Source organism: Pristis pectinata, chromosome 3 (assembly GCF_009764475.1).
Source record: "Pristis pectinata isolate sPriPec2 chromosome 3, sPriPec2.1.pri, whole genome shotgun sequence".
Taxonomy (NCBI): domain Eukaryota; kingdom Metazoa; phylum Chordata; class Chondrichthyes; order Rhinopristiformes; family Pristidae; genus Pristis; species Pristis pectinata.
In genome coordinates, this window is record NC_067407.1 from 101,436,126 (window position 1) to 101,461,441 (window position 25,316).

Consider the following 25,316-nt stretch of genomic DNA (forward strand, 5'->3'; position numbering starts at 1 on the left):
AGACACAATCTCACTGGTTCTCTACTTGGCTTTGGAGCACCTAGACAACAGCAAAACATATGTCAGGCTGCTGTTTATCAATTACAGCTCAGCATTCAACACCATCATCCCCTCAGTACTAATCAACAAGCTTCAAAACATGGGCCTCTGTACCTCCCTCTGCAACTAGATCCTAAACTTCCTTATCGGGAGACCACAGTCAGTGCGGATCAGTAGTAATATCACCTACTCGCTGACAATCAACACAGACGCACCTCAAGGATGTGTGCTTAGCCCACTGCTCTGCTGTCTCTACACTCATGAATTTGTGGCTAGGCACAGCTCAAACACGATCTATAAATTTGCCAATGACACCATTGTTGTTGGCAGAATCTCAGATGGCAATGAGGAGGCTTACAGGAGTTAGATAGATCAGCTGGTTGAATGGTGTCACAGCAACAACCTTGCACACAATGTCAGCAAGACCAAGGAATTGTGGACTTCAGGAAGGGGAAGTTGGGAGAACACACACCAGTCGTCATTAGGGGTCAGCGGTGGAAAGGGTGAGCAGCTTCAAGTTCCTGGGCGTCAACATCTCAGAGGATCTATCTTGGGCACAACGCATTGATGCAATCATGAAGGCATGCCAGCGGCTCTACTTCATTAGGATTTTGAGGAGATTTGGTATGTCACCAAAGACTCTTGCAAATTTCTACAGATGTACGGTGGAGAGCATTCTGACTGGTTGCATCACAGCCTGGTATGGAACCTCCAATGCACAGGATTGAAAGAGGCTGCAGAGGGTTGTAGACTTAGCCAGCTCCATCATGGGCACAACCCTCTCCACCTTCGAGGACATCTTCAAGAGGTGGTGCCTTAAGAAGGCAGCATCCATCATTAAGGACCCTCACCACCTGGCACATGCCCCCTTCACATTACTACCATCTGGGAAGAGGTACAGGAGACCACACTCATTGTTTTGGGAACAGCTTCTTCCCCTCTGCCATCAGAATGAACCCATGAACACTATTTTGTAATTCCCCTTCTGCACTATTTATTTATTTTTGTAACTTATTGTAATTTTTATATCTTTATGTCTTGTACTGTTTTGCTCCTGCAAAACAATAACTTTCACAACATATCTCAGTGATAATAAACCTGATTCTGATCTGGATTCCTTGTGATCTGGACAGCATGCTTTTCCCATTGCCATCTTCAATTGCTCTCTGCTTATTGCCTGAACAAAAGCTAACCAAAAGACCACCAGTGGTGAACAAAACATTATTCTTGGGCCTCAGAATACAAGAACGTAAATATTAAAAAGATGTCAAAACAACCAGCTGAGTGGTGACAACGGTGCCACAGTACAGAAAATCACATTGCAGTATATGGGCTTTTGATTTTTTAAGAGATATCAGGAGTTGAATTGGATTGCCTGTGAATAAAATTTAGATGCTTTTGAATTCAGTTTCATGTATGTGTGAGAGTAGAAAAAGTAATATTGGGAAGGAAAATGTGATAGAAACAGCCAGGAATAAAAACAAAGGCTTGAAGGGAATGCTAATAATTATTAAAAGACTTGATTGGCAGATATATTCATTTGTCTTTTCCACAATAGATGCAGGAAACATCTAAGAGCCAAAAAAATTGAATTCTTAAAGTAGTGAAGAAATGTTGCTGGCAAAAAATTGAAATCCAGAGCGAGGGCTGATGGAAAGAGATAAACACTTGTAAAGCAAGACCAGAAAATCTCAGCTGTGAAATTGAAAAGGTGAGAGGGTATGCCAGAAATAGGAGACCCCACAAACAGTCTGATGGAAAAATAGATGCATGAAAGATCAGTATCTTGGAACTAACAAAGCTGCACCTGCATTACTGCTGCAAAAAAAATCACTTAAGGGGGAATATGGACATATTCCCATGGGAATTAAACCATTGTTTCATTGACCACACATGTAGTGCAAAGATTGAGTTACAAGATTATATGTGATAAAATAATGAAAGGATTTTGGTGATGTTAAAAATGGCAAACACAGGGCTTGAATAAATGAGTATGGAGCTCAAAATATTATATACAAGCAAATTATCATCCAAACTTTATGAACCTTTTTATATTCAATGCACTTTTCAGTGTTTTGTTCTTATATATGACCCTTGCCATTTTTTATTTTCCTGTGCCAGCTTTTGTATATGAGTCTTTGCCTTCTTGCACAGCTTGAATGCATAAATTCTCTTATATTGTTCTGTTTGTATCATATGCTTTCCCCACTGTTGTATAATTCATCCCCACATTGAGCCAAGGGAATGGGGTAAAAAATTTACCCCATCCCCCATGTATATAAGCAGATCAATCCACAGTCTTGATATTTAATTGGATTGAGATCAATTGCTGTGCATTACAGAGAATTGTTTCAATACTGCCCGTTTTGCATTATTATCTAATGGAAATTTCTGTTCTAATATATTTGCAGGGAAAATAGTTGATTTAAAATTCATCATGAAAATGTTTAAATATGATTATTTTATTATTCAAAGCACATCTTGGAATAAATGCAAGGTAGAAGAAATGATTTAAAAGGAACAAAATATAAATTCAGAATAGAAAGCTTCATGTTTTAACTGAAGATCCCAATAGAGTAAAGCTAACACCACAGCGATTATCTAAAATAAGTTGTGAGGTCCAGGTATGCAAGTCCACAACAGCGTATGTCATTTTTAATAATCAACAAAAAATTGTCATGCATTTTGGGATTACTTGCATGTTTAGAATTTTATTTGTAGGATGGTGCCAACCAAAACTAATGTTTCTGAGCTACCAGTGTTGTGATGACAGAGCAAAGAGGAATTTGGCAATGCAAGTACGTAGGAAAATAATAAGCTTGTTTAGGCAGAGTTCACTGAATCATGGCAACTACATCAGCACAAAAATGTCTTGCTTCTAATTTTTGTGGAAAAATTCAGATGTAATCATGACAGAATTAAGACTGTAGGTGTATTGCACCTTTTACTCACTCACATATACACAACATTTAAAACCTCAGCTGAAGTCACAACATTAAGGATAATTGGCAAGGACTTTTGTTTAGCATGCACTGGTTAAATGTTAGTTCTTAAAAGAATGCTTTGGTTATAGAACCCAATAATGGCCTTTCCAAGTCGGTGAAACCAACTTTCATTTTTAAGTATAAACCACAACAGCAATGTATTTCAAACATCTATCTACCAATGAAAAGACATGAATTTGGTATGATTACCAAGGCTGGTCTGCAAACCCACAAAGGTCAAAGATTGTAATCGTCAGAATGTTGGGTTGAACACATGGGAAGGAAATACTTACTCACAATGGTTAAATAAGATTTTTGCTGAATACATTAGACAGATAAAGAGGTGCCCCTTTGTTTACAGTAATAATGCATTATGCTAAATTTTAGTTTTAAGGATATGTCAATGTAAGAGCGATAATATAATAACACAGTGTTTTATATATATAGTTTACTCTAGTTTCATAATTATATTGGAACAGATAAGTACAAAAACATTCATTTGAATTGGTTCTGTTTTGTAATTGCAAGCTCAATGTTCAAGGGTGTAGTTGAGAAAATAAAATTGAGCTCAGTAACACTTTTTCTTGAGCACAATGGCATTCAGAGTATATAAATACTTTTGGCATGATTTTAGTGAAAGTATGCAAAGGTATGCAGAGCAAACAGATCATGACATCAATTAGCTTCAAAGGCTTTTTTTTTTGCCTCAGCTGCCATTTTCGAAATCCCATACGTAAGCCTTTGTTGTCACTTATCATTCCACAACATGAAGGATCCTGACTAGCTCCATTTAAAGTGACCAGCTGTTACTGTATTTAAAGATTAATTGCTGAATTATTTCTTCTGGCTTCTGCTGCAGTTCTATACATTTTGGACAACATTCCATACTTGTTTAAAGTTTCAGTAGTCTATAGGAAGTGGTCTGATTAATGCTTAAGTACTTTGTGAAGAATTAAAGGTTAATGCAAAACTCGGTTGCTTCTAGCCACCACTCCTGTTTTCAGTTCTTTTGGAGTTAAGCATGATCAGGAGAATATGCAGGGCAAGCTGCTGAAAGACAGAGGAGAACAGAGAGAAGAATCCTCACAAGAGACTCTTCCCACCCAGGGTATGCTGGGCACAGTTACTTTAAATGTACATAATCATTGGTCAATGCTTGAGGCATCTCTGATGCACCGAGAAGATCATTTCTTAAATCCACCAACACTGCAGCCACAATTCCAACCTCAAAGCACCAAAAGGCCCACAATGCCAACTGCTCTGAGGATGACTGTGACCTTGAACTTGTATGTGTTTTGGCTCCTTTGCAGGTTCCTACTGGAAAAAATAGTAACTTCCCCATAATTAAGAGTGTAGTTGCAAGCGGAAGTCACGAAGATAATATAATCTCATTCCCACTGACAAAGATAAACAGACAGCACAAACAAAGATTTTTAAGGTTTGTCGGCTTCCCCTAAGCACAGGAATGCCATTCATTCCGCAGGGTGCTCTCTGAATTCCTGCTGCTTTCATGATCTCTCAGAGCATCTCTCCCTCTCCATCTCTCTCTCTGGAATGATCTAATGATCTTTCTCTTTCTCTGCGCTGCCTTCAGACAGTTGCAGTGAAGTCAACACATCATTGGTTTTTTCATAGCTAGCTGGCTCACGCTGCTGTCTGTACCCTTTGTACTGCTGTGTCCACTATCTGGAGATCTCGTGGCACCTTTCAAGCCCAGCTGACATGTTGTCTGCTTGGGAAGGGCCTGTGCACCCTGTAGTATGATAAGCAACTGGACTGACCATCCCAGCCAGACACCCAGCAGTCCATCTCACCCCTGACTCCGAGGGTCTCTTTCAAGTAGGTGCACAACACTGTCAAGGTTGCCTTTGAAGAAGAAGGGGAAATAGTCTATGCAGGTGCTGTCCCATCATAGAACAACGCAGTGTATTGTCAACATACATATTTATAGTTACTCCCTCAATGGACATACTGATCTTAAATATGTCATTTTTAGAACTTTCTTCAGATAAGCTATAAATACTATAAATTTTTCTCATTTCAATAGCTTCATTCTCTAATTCAAATGTTACCCCAATTTATACTAGCTTCTCTGCCTTCAAAGCCTATGGGGACTACAATTGCTACTGGCCTTAAGCATCTTCGAGGACTTTCACTCTTACAGAATGTGCCATATTATATTGTAACTGTAATGCCGGGCCATCTCAAATGGACATCCTGAAGCTGGATGACTCCCATAGCAGCTGCAGCAACGTTTCCCAGCCATATAACCCACAGTCTACCTCCATAAGCAGACATGTGACCCACTAAACTCTTTTGCAGCATCCACATGACTTGGCCTTGATGAAGAAGACCACACTAACAACAACAACTCTGTAGGACTGTTCCTTTCTTGCATCTCAGAATTATGCCCCTTGTAAAGTTACCTCATATTTTTACATGCCACTGTTCAACATCCCACACCTCAAGTCAAGTCAACCTCCACTCAACAACAAAGGTTACTCCAATCTCAGTCACCACGCTGCAGTATGCACACAAGGAGAATGACTTCAAGTCATCGTCAACTTATTCTCTTGTATGGTTCAGAGGACAGTCCATACATTAATCATCTGCAAAATAAAGGTTCTCCACGCACTGTTCACTGACATTTAGGGTCCACAACTACACCCTGAAAAACATGGACCACTTCCCACATCTTGGAACCACCTCTTAGTGAAGACAGACATCAACGTTGGGACATCAAATCATCACTACTGCCAGTGCACCAGCACAGCCTTTGGCCATCTGAGGAAAAGAATGTTTGAAGATCAGAGCCTCAAACCCAGCACAAAACTCATGGTTTACTGAGAAACAGGAATCCTTGCCCTCCTCCACACTCCAGGGTCATGGACTACATGAAGCAGGCACCTCAAAGAACTGGAGAGGTACAACCAATGTTGTCTCTGCAAAATTCTCCAAGTCCACAAGCAGAATAAGCAAATTAGTGTCAGCACCCTCTTAAGGCAATCTCTCCAGCATCCAACATCAGACTCCAAAAGCAGGTGCTCTTCTCTAAACTCTGTCACAGAGAACAGAGAAAGCACTTCAAGGATGTTCTCGAGCCTCTTTGTAAGATGTAGCATTCTCTCCAACTAATAGGAATCTCTGCCCTGGGAAAAGCGCATCTGGTATTGGCATTAAGAGCCTCAAGTCCACGGAGGAATACATGTTCCATCAATGTGCAAATCTGTCAAAGATTAAAACTTTTTTCTCTGCATCTTGCATGTGTTTAGCAAATATCAGGACTTTCAAAATATATTGTTACCCATCCATTTATGTTTTTTTCACTCAGCTAGGTGATATGCAACATGATCTGAAACCACTACCACACTTTTTGCTTTAACTTTATTCAATTCAATTTCTATGCGCTATTATTGATCATTCTAGATTTTTAAAATACGCTAATTGAGGTCTGTGTTAAAGAGCAGGAAGAATCAAGAAAATGATTTTGATATGATAGGTTTGAACAAAAATATCTAATGAGAAAGCAACCATAGTAAGGATGATTTTGAAGTAAGGAAAACCCCCATTGAATTTAGAAACATGCTCAAAAATACCGAATACCAATTTTGAGAACCCAGTATGGCGAATGGTGACAGGATCATTTGGCTGTTGGTAGAGAAACAAAGTTAAGATTATATCCACCATGATCTTAAAATAATTGACAGCTATGATGGTATCTTTGACAGAAGAGAGTGGGCTTTTCACTTTTCCCTTGATTCACCTTTCTATAAATGGACCAGGGAAGATCATCATATTGGCAGATGTTCATATTACAAAAATTAATTTGTTATTATTTGGTCAAAAAATTAAAGTTGAAATACAGTTCAAAAACATGAAAAGGCCCAAAAATTTAGCAGAAACATTTGCATGATACAGTATATATGGAGTTTAACTGTAAATAAAAATGGCAGGCTAATTTCTGGCTATCCAATGTGATCTTTGCTTTTCTTGTTCATTTTTCTGATATCCATTAAGCAAACTAGACAAATCTTATTTTAAGTGGTGTCATAAATGAACCCTAAATGAATAAAAATTGAAGAACTGCAATTGGCTAGTCATCTTTCTAAAATTTGTGATAGAAGAAATGATGTTTTAATTGTCACTGTGGAAAATTCCACCTCAGTTTACGTGTGAAGTGCTAGACGCAATTACTCTGCTAAAAATTCTGTTCCTGACATAACATTGGGCAACTGAGATTTGTTGATGGTAGATTGTTTGAAAGCAGAACGATTTATCTATATATCTAACCTTGAAAGCAATGATTTTGTGTATTTAATCAGTTATACATTTCACTTTTCTTCATTTAGAATAACTAACATCTGTCTTGCTAGAAATTTGGACCTTTGTGGTTTCCATTATTACTTTTTTTTACAAGGATTCATGCTGAACTACATTAGAACATAAATCATTTTGTGTTACTGGTGTTTATAAGCAATGGTAATGTGAGCAAGCTTTACCTTTTCCCAGAATATTAAATAGATGGGCTTTAACGTCCAAAACAGTGAATGTCTCCAATATGGTAATTGAGGATTACATTCTAATGTGGTGTCTTTATCCCCCTGAAATACATTTACCAGATGCTGTTTTGCTGTGCAATAAAATGATAAGAAACAGTGAGGAAAAGATTGGGTGGACCTTCTTATCTGAGCATAGTAACAATTCATCCCCAATTCATCAACCACTCACTCAAGCAACTCTTCTCTCATTTGATGTTCAGTGCAACCTCCCAGTATTTAATCCACCATTAATAGGGGACCAGTTGTTCTGAAACAAAAATCTGACTTTAGAAAACCTGAGGTTGAGGCATTTAAAACTATTTAGTAACAGCTTGAGAGGTGAATTTTTGCTCCAAAAACATTTGCACACAGGCTTAGCACTAAACGATTCTAAGTCCTGCAAAATGCTGTCTCAGTTGGTTTGAGTGCCATTACAAATAGAAAATTGTGCCAGCCACATACAGCCATCTGTGTGCACTCACTTCATGTAGGTGCCCTTCATGTTAGGCAAGCTATCTGTAACATTGCCATTTATTTAAAGATTAAGTTGAGAAAATTACCAGCTTTTTATTGCCTTTTGATTCCCTTGCATGTTTGATAAAATATCTCCTAAAACTTACCTTCATACTGACATACTTTCCTTGTCAATCATCTCCAGTTTTGACTTATGCCATTTGGATGACTGCTTCATCTCCACCCTTTGGGATTAATATCTTCCTATCATTAATGTGGTGTAACTGACCACATCTGCAAGAAAGCCTGGGATACCACCTGATGCAATTTCAAAAGTGACAATGGGGCAGGTGATTCCCACCAACTTCCTAATCTATAGCTATCATGGAGCCCAGTAAATTATGGAAACCCAGAGGACACAAATTCCAACCTAGTTACCATTTCCCCATGAAACCCCATTGCCACAATATAATTAAGGGCATTAAGCATGTATGAAAACAAAACAATGGATGGAGTTCAGATGCAAAGCAGCCAAGGGGAATTGTGGAATGATTTAATGGTGGATTAAAATCCAGGGCCAAATGGCCTATTCCTGTTCCCAAGTTCCTAACTTTAGCTTCCTACCATCTAAAGGAGTAGAGTTCCCAGGCATTTGTATCTCCACTAAATATTGAGTTTAAGCTATGGCAATGATGAATTCTAAAAGAGAAAGATTCTTGGCTTTAAATAAATGAAAATCGAGACACAAAGGCATTCACAATCACCACAAATTTTTCTGAAGCTTGAAGTGAAGTAAGGACATAAATTGATCAACTAAAAGTTGAATTAAGATTGCACCTTTAATGTAGATAATCATCCCAGGTGGATGATCATGGATAAAGGAATATTGATTCAAAGGAGATATTTGGAGAGGTGACCAATTACTTTGTCAAAGAAGAGACAGAGGCAAAGTGAATTATCAGGAGATGTACAAAAAATAGAGCATTGTTTCTGGAAACAGTTAGCAAGATGGAGTTTTCTGCAACATTAGGTGGATATGAATCACAACGGATGGAAAAAAAGTTGTAATCCAAATAGGATAGTCAGAACTGAAAGCAATTGCCATGGAGATAGCTGATGAAACATGGAAGGGAAGCAAAAAGCAATAAAAAGATGGTCAGACTGTTTATAGAATATTTTCTCAACTTAACCTTCAAACAAATGACAATTCTGCAGATAGCTTGCTTATTGAGAAACAGAAAAGATCAACAGACCCAAGGGGAATAACTGATTTATCATATTATAATGAATCAATGACACCACCTTTAGTATTTGCTTTGCCAGATCCCCATTATCCTTTTTTTTTCTCTTCCTGAATGGTTTTAACTGATAATTTTCCTGAATAGGCATATGATATTACAAAGAGAAGCATGTGATAATTATAACTCTACCAGAAGCTCTCAGGACGTTGAGATATAATACAAGTTTCCAAGCCCGGGAGCTCAGCTATACAGTTTGCATTGAAAAAAAGTAGTTTTGACATGTTCCATGCTGCTGTTTAAATCCTGAAACTTCTGTCTCAGTACTCTAACACATATATGAATTTAACCATCTGGCTATTGTTTCTGGCATGCCAGATTTTTTTGACAACATGCATTGACCTGTTCTCATTGAAATGCTGGATGCACATTGAATTTAAACAAAATAAAGAGTTTTTAAGAAGGGTTTATGAAATGTTGCATTTGAAAGATTTGCTAAATTTTTCTTTCCCTAAGTTTCCCCATGGGTCTGCTATTGATGATATTCAGAGCTAATCCTGTCAAATACCATCTACTCAAGGTCCAATTTGATTTGTTAACTGGAACTCACACTTGCTCAGTATCCAGAGGATTTGTTTACCCAGACTGCAGGCTCCAGCTGTGGCAGTTTTCCAAAATTACATAACTCTTGCTTTGTATGCATTACTCAAGGAAACTAAAAATAATTTCCCAATAAACAAGAAAAATGTAATAAAGGCACAATTTTGAACCATACAATTCATTTCTGATCCTCTGTCCAATTTGCATGCAGCATGTAAAACAAATTCATATTATGAATCGCAAATTAATTTTATATCACATAATAGTGTACCAATATAAAACGCAGCAAAATAGCAAGGCTTCATTTAGTGGTTGAAGTCACTCATGCAACCAAGATGCTGATTTTAGATTTTGTCTTGGAGGGAAGATCCTCTTAGGTTAGACACTTCTCCATGGAGTAAAAGAGAACTGGATCGCCAGTTCTTCCCTTGTACCCTAAAGTTGTTGGGTACAGTGCAACATTTTCACAGTTAGGGAAATGAGTTTGAATTTTTTCCTTTGTGAGTTGTAAAAGAAATAAGAAATGGATGTTAATTGGATGTTTTCCAGCTTTTCGAAGTTTTTTGAGTGTTCTGACACAATGTGGAAAGTGCATGAAGATGCATAATAGGACAATTCATCAATAGCTTCTGAACAGTTGCTGTTGATTAACCAGAAGTCAAGGTGATCACTGAGAACACAAGCTGGTATTACAATTTACTTCTACCTTCTTACCCAAAGAAAATTTCAGCTCTTTCAATGAACTTTAATCTTCTTTAATTGAATCTGGCATAGTTCCAGATATCAGAAGTAAAATCTGAACCATGCCCAGAATGTTGACTTTTGGCCCAATGACATTGTACTGAAATGTAAATTTATTTTCTTTCATATACATCTGTGGTCTCAGAAATGACAATTTATTCCCTTATGGAAACTTTTTTCCATTCTACAGCACAGGCAGCTTCTTCTGTAGTACAGAGGTGCATTCATCACAACCCAGACCACCACACATCAGGGTTGATTTTCAACTTCTCACCTGGCCTTAATGCTGGCACTGCAGATCAAGTGGTTTCTGTAATAGATGGCACATCCATTGCACTACTTTCATGCCTGGGGTGAGTTGAAAATTGACCTCATCTGTCCAGGCTATTAAGATAAGACTGGACTATTCTTGATGTCATTTTTCACCAAATGATCTTTCTCTTCATTTGTTCACCTGAAGTTAACAGGTCTCAAGCAAGTATAAAAACTTGGTTTTCTTTCAGTAGGTACTTAGAAAATATTCCCAGGAGAATTAGTTTGAATGGTATCAGTTCATTCCTTGGAAAGAGGGGTAAATAACTTTCTGTTTAGAAACAAGCAGGAAGATTTTCCAAACTAAGTAAAGACACGGATGAACATGAAATGCATTTGTTTGCTTTCTGCTGAGTCAAACTTAAGCTTAACTGTGGCATGCAATTGGTTAAAACACAGAAATGTGCAAGTTAGCATTAAAATGATACCCTCAACTTTCAAAGGGTATAGGCCTTTTGGCCCTGCATACCTGCTCCACCATTCAATAAGATCACAGTGAGATGGAGTACAGGAGGAAGATAGAGAGTCTAGTGACATAGTGTCAAGACAACAACCTTTCCCTCAATGTCAGCAAAACAAAGGAACTGATCATTGACTTCAGGAAAATGGGGGGAGTACACACCCCTTCCTGTCTGTATCAATTGAGGTGAGGTAGAAATGGTTGAGAGCTTCAAGTTGAAGGATTCAAGTTGAATGATTTGTCCTGGTCCAGCCATGTGGATGCTGCAGCCGAAAAAGTAGACCAAAGCCTCTACTACCTCAGAAGGCTCAGGAAATTCCCCATGTCCCTGATGACTCTGACCAATTTTTATAGATGCACCAATGAAAGCATCCTGTTAGGATGCATCACAGCTTGGTATGGGAAGTGCTCTGCCCAAGACTGCAAGAAATTGCAGAGTTGTGAACACAGCCCAATCCATCATGCAAACCAACCTTCCTTCTATTGACTCTGTCTGCACTTCCAAGTGCCTCAGGAAAGTAGCCAGCATAATCAAGGACCCCTCCCATCATGGCCATTCTCTCTTCTACCCTCTCCCTTGGGGGCAGAAGATACAAAAGCCTGAGGATGCAAACCACCAGACTCAAGGACAGCTTCTATCCCACTGTTGTCAGACTCTTGAATGGACCTCTCATACAGTAAAGGATGAACTCTTGATCTTCCAATCTACCTTGTCATGGCCCTTGCACTTTATTTGTCTACCTGCACTACACTTCCTCTGTAACTGTAACACTATATTCTGCATTCTGTTTTCTTTTTACTACCCTGATGTAATTATGTATGGCATGATCTGGCTGGATAGCATGCAAAATAAAAGCTTTTCACTGTATCTTTGTACATGTGACAATAATAAATCAATACTAATACCGATAGCTGATCTTTCACCTCAAAGCACGTTCCTGCATTAACTCCATATTCTTTGGCTCCTTCAGTATCTAAATATCTATCAATCTCAATTTCCTTTGGTGACTAAGGAATCATTTCACTTAGATTTATAATGTTTGAACTTTCATGATTTCAGTTTCTTCTTCAAGAGATTATTAATGAATGCCTAGAATAGGAATCATGTCAGGGAAATTACATACTGTACATTATGCAAGAAAGAAACTCAATCTTCCAAATTGAATTTGTTCACATTCTATTCTTTGCCTCCATACCTTATGATCCTAAACTTATAATTATTGTCTCATAACTGCACTATGTTCTGTTGTTCAGCTGAACATAAATTTATATTGAGCAAATATCACTTTAAAGTCTTTTAACCTACATTCAATACAGCTATTAAAGTGGCTCAAAAGTAACCATGACTCAGTGATTTACTGAAACATCAGTCACCAAATGCCTTTTGGCAGGACAACCGGAATTAAACAGGGTGATTCAGTTAGTGGTTTCATTTTTCAGTAACTCACCAAGCTCAAATAATTCACTCCTTGTGTAACTTATGGGCTGAAATTCCCAAAGCAATGAAGGTTTGCTGGCACACACTGCATAAGTGGTACAGCCCAGAGACAGCCCAAAACTTTGACTCTAGTGTTTTTGAACAACTTTCTCAGTGAGAAATACAACTATATCTTCAAATAACCAGCAAGCCCAATGAGGAAGGTATATTTCTAGCCAACAGATCTAACATAAATTAACATTTTTACTTGATGGTAATCCCCACTTCAGGGCAGAAATGTTTAGTTCAGTCTGCATCAAGCCTCTGAATCTATTCCAACTATCAACAGGCTGTGGAGATGGAGAGATCAGATGTAAATAGTGAAATAATACTCTGGATGAAGAAGCATTTTCACTGCACACATCTGCAGCACCCAAATTCAAACTTGGGTACGTGAAGAAGAAATGCATCTGAAAGGTGGACGAGTTTTACCAGGCAACACATTATAGAAATATCCTGAGTGGGCAAAAGTGCAGCACTCCAAGCAGCAAATACAATGTGCAATGCACTTATGGTGGTACCTGGCAATGACTGGAGAACTTAAAGAAATCTGCCAAGGGCAAAGAAAAAGTTAACAACACACTAGTATATTGCCTGTTCTAAATGCTCACTTCTGCCAAACCCAAAAGCAGTCTTACAATTGGCATTAAATACTTTCTCATCTCAGGGGTTAACACTTCACAACGCAATGGAAATGCACATGCCTTTTCCAGCACTCAAGTGAGTGGAAAAATGGGCCTCTATTGAGAAACAGATGATAGTGAAATGAACGATACTGAATTGGCAACCAATTGCCAGCCAATAATACAGCTTATCCCATTTTTCAATGGAAAATTGAATGAGCTGAAAAACAGGCTGCTCATTTGCAATCATTGGTTTTGATCAATTACACCTTGAAGGTTTTTACTCAGCAAAATGATTTAAAGCTTAATGCTATCTTAAAGGCTCAATCCCAACCAGACTTTCTTTGTCAAGTCTCTGTTTGTGCAGAAGTATCAATGGTATTCTGTCAGTCTCTTTGGACAATTTTGGTCTGTGCTACCTATGTCATATAAAGGCAAACTTTCCTCATGTGAATTCCGTGGAAATCATTCCTATACTTCAGCTTTCTCACTGAGAAGACTTCCAAAAACTGAACCTTGTGTTTCAGTACAATATTACTGGTGGATGGTGATAGGGAAAAACAAAAGTTAAAATCAGGCAGTGACCACCTCTAACAAGACAGAACCTAATCACCTTCCCTTTTATTTACTGGCAGGACCATTGCCAGCTCCCCCACGATCAACATCCATGGGCTCACCAATAACCTGAAATTCAACTGGACCAACTTCATCGGAGTTGCCAGGACTGGAAGGCTTGAGTTACAAGGAGAGATTGGATAGGCTGGGTCTGTTTTCCCTGAAGTGAAGGAGGCTGTGGGGTGAACATAAAGAGGTTTATAAAATCATGAAGGGCATAGGTAAAGTGAATGGTTACAGCTTTTTTCCAGGGTAGGGGAGTCTAAAATTAAAGGGCATAGGTTTAAGGTGAGAGGGGAAAGATTTAAAGGGGATCTGAGGGGCAGGTTTTTCCACACAGAGGATGGTGGGTACATGGAACAGGCTGCCAGAGGAAGTGGTTGGGGTGGGTACCATTACAACATTTAAAAGACATTTGGATAGGTTGATATGTAGGAAAAGTTTAGAGGGATATGGGCTGAATGCAGGCATATGGGACTAACTGAGGTAGGCACCTTGATCAGTATGGATAAGTTGGGCCGAAGGGCCTGTTTCTATACTCTATGACTCAGCAATATAGCAACAAGAGCAAGTCAGAAGTTAGGTTGGCTGTGGAGAGTAACTCACTTCCTGAGAACCCCAAAGCCTTCCTATTATCTACAAAGCACAAATTAGGGTTCAATGGAATACTCTCCATTTGCCTGACAACAATACTTAAAGAAATCAGCACTTCCAGGACAAAGCAGCCTGTTTGATCGATTACACATCCATCTCCCTAAATATTCATTCCCTCCCTAGCTGGCACACCATGGAGGAGGTGTGTAGTATCCACAAAATACACTGCAGTTACTTACCTAAGCTACTCCAACAGCAGTTCCCAAACCACAGTTTATATCACAAAGAAGGGCAATGGCAACAGTCGCCGGGGAACACCACCAGCTGCAGGTTCCCCTCCAAGACACATTATGACTTGGAAATATATCACTGTCCCTTCTTTATCACTGGGTCCAAATCTGCGAACTTCCCACAAGACAGCATTGGTGAAAGAACCTTCAACAGAAGGACTGCAGTGGTTCAAGAGGCACCTCATCACCACCTCCTCATATGTAGGTAGGGTTGGGCAATGCTGGTCATTCCAGTTGCATCCACATCCTGAAAATAATTAAATAGAAATAAACTATAAAACTATACTTGAAGCTGAAGTGGATAAACAGCAAAAGAATGTTGGTTTAGGGAAGGGTATAAGTCAAGATTTGTGCCTTGAGGGATCAGGAATTTTGGGCACACTCCAGATCTTCTTAGAGTCTTCAGTACTGAGCACTATAAAGGGTAATGTCCATTTGGCAATTAGGCAAGCCAACCATGCTAAATTAAGTGTCTTTTTTCTTTCCTTCCTCTCTAGTTTCTGTTCCTGCACGACAGCCACAATTCACAAGAACTGTTCGCATTTTAAGGGAATTTCCTGAACCTATTTGCAGAGTTTTGGTCAATTACTTGATTGACTATCTAGAGAATAAAAATAGTAGCTGTACTTTGGGAGTCTTCAGCTCCATAGCCTAATACTCATGAATAGCCAATTAGCTGAAGATAATTAGGGGCCAAGTTTCTGAAGTATGCAAAAGAGCCGCAAGGAGGCTGTAAAAGTAAATGCATTAATCGAGTAATATCAAATTTGTGTCAGTTGTAAACATCCAGCAGGAATGCATGCTCAGGCAGTACCTCAGGAGCTGGCATTTAAATGGAGAAGCTTTGAAGGAATCCCATTCATTGCTGAAACCAAAATCAGGAGCATGTCTGGTTCTGACAATGGCAAAGAACAATACTGCAGCTCTAAAAATTTGTGCAACAGCGTATTCCAAAGTGTCAGAGGGAATACTATATACACCATTCAAATTACTGCACTTTCCTATGTAAGGATGGCTCAGTTTCTTACATTTCAACAGCGGCCCAATCAGGTTCAAAAGGCAATAAATGTTTACAAAATGTTAAGATTCTTTATTGGGTCAAGATAGCTTGTAATTCCGTCCATCTGGCTTTTTGAGCACCAAATATTAACCCCTATAATTATATCAACAGAAATGGCTTACATTCCTGACATGTATTGGTCCTTTCTGATGATGCATGCAGTTTCCTACGAGTGAAATCCTAACACCCTGCAAGGGCACTATAAGGTTTTTATATTTTACAGTTCTATTTATTACAAAAGCTGGGGTAAAAGAAGGATGGTATCTGGTAACTACACTTTATTTCCATGGCACCATTTCACCAGATTACCAGCTGCAGGCATTCACTTGAAGGGAGTCCATGATAAACCAGAAGTGTGAATTGAGCAAGCCATTAGGGTTCTTAAAGTAAGGTTCATGTTCAAGAATAGATCTGGTGTGGCCTGCTGTATATGCCAGGCATGATCTCCTGAACAGTGCAAGCAGCTTGGAAGGATAGCCCGCATATTTCCTGTTTTAAGAGAGATTTCAATGATGATGAAAGTAAGTTCACAAAATACATGAACAAATACAGTGTGATTAATACTCTGGAGAATGTAGAACCACACTTAATATAGACAGGAAGAAATGAAGCTTAGGCCTAACAAACAGCAGCAACTTGCATACGGGTTTAACTTTCTAACATTGTTCTTAATTTCAAAGTGGGCCAGAACCTGCTGGAAAATGACAGCAGTGCTTTGCAAAGCTGCCATCATTAAGTCCTCAAAGTATCAGGAAGTTTAAGACTCTGGTGCTGGAGAACTGGCCTACTGAACTTGCACCAGCTCCAACCTGGAGGCCTGGTTTTGCCAGCTGTCGAAGACTTCTTCAGCAGTTACGTGGGCAGTGCTTGTTCTGGACCTGCCATATGACAGCATCATGTTATTCAAAGCCCTGCAGGTACACATGCTTAAGGACAGCTCACTTCTGGCAGCACATTCTCACCCAATATCATCTATATATACAATGACCATGGACTGGCATTCTTTGAACATTTTTTAAAGCACTACTTCCACCAAGATTTAGGTGAAGATAGTCTCATGTGACCTTCCTATTGGTGGATAGTGAAATGTGTTATTGTTACTGATGTCACCTACTGTGGTCGAAAAAAAAGAACATGCCCCTGGTAATCTTGAAGTCTTAAGCAGTTTGCCAGTCTAAGGTCCAAGCTGTGGCTACGCAAAGGGACCTAACTTGTATACTGTTCCTCCAAATGGAGAAATGCTCCTTCATTTGCTCCAATAGGTACAACCACTTTGACAGTGCCTTCCTCCTCTTTCTCCCTCATGATCCTGTTCTCCTGCTGCCCTCCTCCTCCCCCAACTCCAAAGACAGTCTTGCCGTACCACCCATTGACTGTAGTCAATAAATGAGTAAAAAGTAGTGCAGTGACAGCAAAACCTTATTTTCATAAGTCAAAGTTAAATGTTACAGGCAGAAAACAGAGGCACAGATGTTAAGTGGTAGCTTGAAATGACAAATCAACAGGTAATCTGAAAATATTGATAGATCTCTTTAAATAACAATGCAAAAGCATTCTTCCTCTTTAATGATGCCACAAGTTGTTGGGTGAGTTTATCAAGAGGCAGGTCCGGCTCTGGAAAAGGGTCCTCCAATAAGCAAAGGACCTTAACTTGAATATGTTAGTCAGTAATTACACAGGCATGTGTCCTGAATGGCAACGAAGCAACCCAAACAAATATGAGGACGCAGTGCAAACATGCAACAAGTACATTTATTTGTGATAATGGACACCAAGGACTTCATTTCGTGCCTCCAAAAAATACGTGTGGTGTCATTAAGTTTCTAGATCAATGTACCTTTGGAAGCTGAAATGGCAATAAAAGCATCTGGATTTCAAAAGGTAAGTAAAACCCCAGAAAAAGTTCTGCTTGATCATCCACAACTGAAGTATGTGTATTTTTTCCTTTGAAACAGATATCGATGAATGTGCATTAGGAAACCATAACTGTGGTCCTGAACTAATCTGTATTAACACAAGAGGGTCATTCAGTTGCCGCTGCAGGCAGGGTTATCACAAACGTGGAGACCAATGTGTGGGTATGTACAGTAAAATTACTCAGAAATTAATGTTTTTTTGCTTTGCTTTGTTAAGTTCTTAAATAAGGTTTTGAGGGATAATCTTCTGACACCTTGGGATGTCACTCATAAACCACCATTTGAAAGGTATGTAATTTTCTGCTCTTATTTAAATCAGAAAACTGCAAACCTCAAAAGTTGCCTGATCTGTCATTTATCATTGCTACCAGAATTTCTTTAAAATAAACATTCCTTAAAAACAATAATCCCTCTGAGTTACATTGGAACATTCTGCATTATGTTGTAAATCATCATTACAGGAAATATCCAAAGGTAAATCTATAACTAAGTAATAGAATAAAGTTTGGCTATTTGAATGGAAATCCAGTTTCATATTTATCCCTTCTTCTAAAGTTGAAATACAATACGTTTTTAACCCGTCCAAATATGTGGAGAATAGAATGATGTAGCGGGGATAGGATCAGGCATATCAAAAAATGAGGTGTCAGCCTGCTCAGGTCACAAACATGACTTCATGCTCACTTAATAATGGAAGCAACATACCATACAGAAAGCTAAGCAAAGGATCACTGTCTTGCCATATAAAGTCATGAAAGAAGATAGACAATTAAATGGCTAACAGTAGGAAAAGGCTTCACAAACAGTTCTTTTCTCACAGGTGGCAGACTGTAGCTGATGCATTTACAACCATCTTTACCAGAAGTGCTGACTGGATGATGCGCCTTGATCTCCTCACGAGGTCCCCATCATTAGAGAAATCAGCCTTAGTCTAATTTATTCATTCCAACTGATATGAAGGGCAAAGAGAACTGATTGTAACAAAAGCTATGGGACTCAACAACACTCAACCTGTGGTCATAAAGGCTTGAGTTCCAGAATTAACTGTACCTCTAAACTGCTCCAATACAACTTACAACACTGGAATTTTCTTGCAAATGTTGAGAGTTGTCCAAGTATATCATCCCACAAAAAAAAGGATGAATCCAACCTAATTAATTATTGCCCACTTAGACTGTTTTCATTCAACAGCAAAGTGGTGAAAGATGTCACGAGTAATGCTATCAAGTGACATTTTCCAATAATCAGCTCACCAATGCTCAGTTTGCGTTTTGCCAGGACCGCCTGGCTCTGGAACTCAGTCTTGGGCTAAACATGGGTGAATTACAGATATAAAATGAGGGTGAATGCCTTTAATGTGAATGACATCATGCAACCCTAGTAAAACTGAAGATAATGGAAATGAAAAGAAAAAGGGAGTTTAGCCGTAATACTCATTTCTTCTTCTTAACCCAAAGAGGGGATTAGAAATCAGCTCTCAATTTCTCTGATTGTTCTAATTCTTAAGGCTTTTGCTCCTCTTGAACATAGTACTCAGCCCTTATCTTAATAATGGTGGTGAGCTGTAGGCATCTTCCTGGCTCTGCAAATTGCTTGCCTTGCCTGCTGTGACCTTCTAAAATGTCCTGAAATAGGGAGAACAGTAGAAGGGGTGAAATCTCATCCACCAATCACTAAGAGTACTGCACCATGGTGTCAAGCGTAAGATTCCTTCTGCTTCCAATTAAGAAATAAATTCACCCTTTCAGTGGAAGCTGTTTTTTAGACCCTATCTATGATGAGAAAACTGAGCAGGACCATCCTATTTCCCAAATCAGTCCTTAAAAAAGTGATTGATTAAAATTATTAGATTAGACCTTAATAAGGTTACAAGTTACACATTCTGTGGCATGGTGGTGCAACATTTAGTGCTGCTATTCACAATTGTAGGGACCCATATTTCATCCTAACCTCAAATGGTATCTGTGTGGAGCTTGTAAATTCTTCATGTGATCATGTGGGGTTCTGCTGGGTGCTCTGGTTTCCTCCTATATCCTAAAAGTTTCACTGGATATCTGGCTACTGTTAATTAGCCTTTAACAATGCCTGGGCTCCTCAAAAAATACCTATCCAAATTTCAATCAGATAATTTTAGGGCAAATTTCTGATAAATACCATTAGTCCCTAAAACTGGGCCTTGCTGCATCCAATACACAAAATTGCGACAACATTCTTTCCCTATCCCAATAAGATTACCAGTGTTTGCTAATTCCCAGTGAATATTATGATGTAAGCTAATTCAATCTTCAGTCACAACCAAAGAAAAGAAATTTTATCTGCACACATCTATATGGATTCAAGCAAAATCACTGAAGCTGGAAATGCATTCGTCACTCCACTAACCCAAGCTCCCCATACATATGATACTTCATTGTTAGCAACTTAGGTCTGTGATAAATCTAATCAAAAGCTAAAATTACTTTATCACTATTTGACTAATTTTCGCAAAAACGCTTCCAAATAATTCATTTAGTTTGCGAAAACATCCCTTAAATCAATTTTTTTTAATTTAGTGACTTAAGTTAATTCAGAAATGTGTGATTTAATACACATACGTATAGACAAGTACTTTCAATCCTTTATTATGTAGAAGGTGAAAATTAATCACCCAAATTAATGTACAAAATCAATTAAAATAAATTAATCAGTTAATACTGCTGGAATCAGTGACATTCAAACAATTTATCACTGTCTATATACGGTAAAAAAATTGTTTCCAAGCAAATTGTATTTATCATGACATCATCTGGATAATCTGCCTCACTGGAAGTGAACTCAGTTCGACCAGTTGGATCAAATCAAAAGAATTGCATTCTACGTATTCCATATGTCAAGTAACAAAACAAAAGTTGCCAGTAAAACATGGTTAGCTATAAAAGTAGATTTTCCATCCAGGAATACAGTCTTCCAAGTCCTAAATCATCACTTTCTTTGAACTGCAGTTTGAATGCATAGAAAAGTAGTTGGCTAAAAGTGGACCATAAAATTCAGTTCTGGTTATGTGTAATAAACCAGAGTGGAGCGTTTTATAAAACAAAACGGTGACCTCAGTTCAGTGATGCTTTGAAATTTGATCTCATGAATCTATATTCCATGTTCACTGTTACTTAAGTTGTTTATAAGTTTTATAAGAATATAAATTTGGCTGCAATATTACGAGGAGACAGGGAGGAAACAGGAGCTATGAGGGTAGTTTTGCTATGGAGTGTGTTTTCTTCGGGTCCTGCCAAATTTTGGAAGCTGTTTCCCAGCCACTGCCTACCAGATTGAGAGGCTGGCTGGATGTCAGGCATTAGGACCAGGCAATAGACAAGGATGGGACGAGGAGATAACAGGAGAGGAGAGGGCTGAGAAATCAGGTAAGCGGAGCTCGAGGTGATTCAAGAGGGGGTGCCTGGGAGAGTTCAGAATAGAGAGAATATTGAAGGATGGCCTTAGAGATTGGGAGAGGAGGAGCATCGGTGGACTGCTGGGATAGATCTGTGCACTGGGAGGGTGGTGTAGGAGGAGATGATGGACTGTAGCATATATAAGAGTAGAGGTTCTGATCACTGGGGATGTGTCCTTGGTTGGATGGAGGGTCAAATTGTTACTCCTCCTGGCCCACAGCAGTGTTAGAAAAATATTTACATGTTCTATATAGCAATTCTAGCTTCTTTTAAAACTTTACTTTAAAAAAACTCTATTTATACAGCACTGTAACAGGCCCTTCCGGCCCAATGAGTCCGCGCTGCCTATTTAAACCCATGTTAACCTACTAACCCGTACGTCTTTGGAAACCGGAGCACCCAGAGGAAACCCACGCAGACACGGGGAGAACATACAAACTCCTTACAGTCAGCGACAGGAATTGAACCCCGATCACTGGCGCTGTAATAGCGTCACACTAACCGCTACACTACCGTGCCGCCCTTTTAGCTGCAGGGCTTTCTGAGGAAAGGATTTAAGCCATACAGCCCCTTAAAATATTTAAATGAGTGACCTGTAAGTGGAAATAAACCAGCAGCCAGGCTGCCAGGGCTGTTCTCATGGTTCTCCAGCTCCAGCCTTCTGTTACAAAATACCACTCCCACCCATCCATCTGGGCAGATGTCTGCAAATATTTAGGAGGTCATCCAGCAACTCAGTAAATAGCTTGCTTAAGTTGCAAGTAACATTAATACTTCTTCAAACCAGTTTATTAACACTCACATTAGAACTTTTGTTATGCACAGTGGTAATTGGGTTTTGCTTACAAGCTGAATATTATGGTTGTACAAAAACAGAATTAAATTAGTAACTCCCAAAATGCTTCTAAATTTTCACAAGGACCTGGTATTGCTCAGTGCAGTCACTGGCCCAGTGTGGCAAACTTGTTACAGACTGAGTAAAAAGGTGGAATACACATGTTACTGCACTCAAAATCAAGAGATTTAAACTAATAATCTTTATTCCGTAATGATGATTCAGAAGTCATTATCCCAAACAGTTCAAAAATTTGGATTTCTTTTTCTGAAAATCTGCAAATCGAAAACTGCTTCATAAATGAGTAAGAACTTATCCTTTAGTGAAGGTTATCCTGGCTTTGAAGTCTGTACATTTACCATTTATTTTTCAGTGCTAAATGACTGAAATTTTTTTACAGAAATATGATTGCAATGAATTCCAACTTTAATCAGGCCACTCCAGTAACATGACTGAGCTCTTCAGTTGGAATCATGTTTGCAACAAAATTGCAGTTTCTGCATAAAATGCACATGATATTGTGTCAATCCCCATTCATTACTCCTTTTAATTTGTTACGCAAAAAATCAGGTCACATTCTTCGCAGGTGTAACCATCATTGGGTACTCTCAGAACAACCATGTTTTAAGAGCACTGTTGCTTGAACTAGAAACCCCATGCATGTAAATTTTCTTACTTATCCCTTCTACTTCGGGACCCCAACCTTGGTATCAACTCCACCTCCCCATCCCACTCACAAATCCCACCCTTGACTGTCACTTACACCCTGACTCTGGCCCCAACCCTGGAATACCCGACCAAGGCACTGATCATTCTTGCCCCCACAATCACATCCCAACTCTGTGACTAAAGCCCCCACGTGCCCCACAGAACAGCCCCCATCACTCCCCAATCTCCCTTAATCTCTGGCCAAGGTTCCAATATGGCCCATGTTTAGCAGCCCCAATCCACTGACTGCAACGAAGGCCCCAATTCAATACCTGATCACCCTTTTGACCTCTGAAGCCCTGATCTGTTTCCCAAATTGATGCCAAAACCCAAAAAAAGTCTTTAGCCCTGGCCCAATTGTTCCCCTCAATAATAAAGGCCCAAGTAATAAAGAGATTGAACAAGAACAGTGGTCTTTTGAGTCTTCTCTCCGACTGAATTCGACAATTTGGCAAGCCAGCCAGGAGTCCAAACGGCACCCAGCGGTGAATCAGTGTAAGTGAAAGATGCAGAAGCTCGCCATTGGAGACGAGATGGGCCCACAGGGCGATTTGACCCTGGTCTCCTCTCAGCCGCGATTCTGTAGCTCTCCCCCTTTGATCCCCGACTGGAGTGACCTAAGGACTCCTCAAACCCGAGAAGAGAAATCGGTCGGTAAGACCTATTTATTTAAGTATTATTAATCTGACTAGGCGCAGAGCGGGGTAACCAGGCCCTGCCTGCTGACAAAGGTTTGAACGATTCGATTAGGCGTCGAGTGAGGTAACCAGGCCTCACCAGCTGACGATTAGTGAGACAAGGAGAATGAATGGGGGAAATCGGGCCCCGATAAGACCTGGTAAAGAGTTGAAGGTAAGAGATTGTGAGTGCTCGGGGAAAAGAGAAGTGGGAGAGGAGATAAGAGTCACCGAAACAGCATCCTGCCTTAGACCGGTTGTTAAGAGGGGAAATCCCCCACGCGAAGGTCAGGATCTGAAGTGGATGCTGGAATAGAGTGATAAAATGGGTCAAACTTTAGACAAAGGGGATGTTAAAACACCCTTGGGAAAATTGTGTAAAGAAAATCCAGATCTAGAAAAGAGTTTTCGCCAACTTAGTGCACAATTGAACAAGAAATTGGGGGACTACAATTGGCCATTGGGGGGAACTTGGGATTTAGAAAAATGTACGCGCGCTGAAACAGAGGTTTGGAAAACAAATTGTTCACAAAATTGGAAGGATCCCATTACTAAATGGAAAGGTGCAGCAGAGAAATTGAATGAGAAATCTAAACAGACCTCTCGGGAAGTAAACGCTAAAAGGAGGGATATCCCTATTACAGATGACCAGGGTATACCCTGTCCATATATAGTCCTTAAAGCCTTGTGTGAATTGTATGATAATAAAGGAATTAAAGCAAAGGGGGAAACTGGTAAACGAATGGCGCCTTTGGACATGTCTGGACTTCAACTACTTTTTGAGAGTGGGGAAGACACCGATATGGAAGAGGTAATTGCCTCTGCCCCTCCCTTACCCCAACAGGGCACGGCTGTTCCCCCATTGTATCCCCAATTTCCCTCCCAACTTCCCACCTACTCAGAATCAGAGGAACAGAGAGCTGAGAAAGATCGACCTAGCAGGGAGAATTTTTTTGACCCCATTGCTTGCCGTACTAGGTCTCGTGATGATAAGGGAAACCTTCAAACTCCCCCGGGAAGTAACCCAGGAGCTAGGGAGATAAAGACTCTCCAGGGTACAAAACCCATCATCAGACCTTGGCACCCAACCTCAGGCAGGTCCATAGCAAACCCACAGGGAAGGGAGTGCATTTAAACCACCCTGAGAACGGGCAGAATAGCAACCCTGAAGATACGGACTCAGATACAGATGCCCCAAGCCCATACTGCCAGATGTCTCTTTGCTATTGCCCCCAACACTGCTCCCAAACTTAGTTTCACACCTTGAGCCTCAGACGCTACTGAATTTTGTTGCTGTGCACTGTGATCAAGTGGCTGTTGCCATACTACACAAACATGCCTTAACTCACCTCCCAAGACTACAATTAATTTCTAGGCTCTTGTGCCCTTGCCTGCTCTGGCCTATGTGTGACTCTAATCCTTCACCTCTTTTCTTTTAATTTATTGATTCTGGAATGCCAGCATTTATTTATCGCCTTTCACTAAATGCCTTGTTGAAGGTGATTGGAATCCACCTTCATGAACCATTTTGGTCCTTCTGATGAATCAACTCTCATTGTATTGCTGGGTAGACAGTTCCATTGCAAAGGAAATAGAATTATTCTTTCAAGTAAGGATAGTCTGTGGCTTGGAGGGATGTTGTGGATGGTGAACCCTGCGGCCCTTGTCCTTTTTCAGTGATAGAAATCATGGGTTTGGCAAGTGCTATCAGAGAAGCCAAAGTGAGTA

The 25,316-nt window shown here is 39.6% G+C and overlaps 1 protein-coding gene across 2 annotated transcripts in view; it reads left to right on the plus strand.

Annotated features, from left to right (window-relative positions):
• Positions 1-25,316, plus strand: part of LOC127568380 (EGF-containing fibulin-like extracellular matrix protein 1) — a 74,491-nt gene that overhangs the window by 34,041 nt on the left and 15,134 nt on the right. For both annotated transcript variants that reach the window (XM_052012050.1, XM_052012051.1), the window contains exon 5: positions 17,980-18,102. In XM_052012050.1, the coding sequence (XP_051868010.1) occupies positions 17,980-18,102 (123 nt within the window). The remainder of the gene's footprint in view (positions 1-17,979; positions 18,103-25,316) is intronic.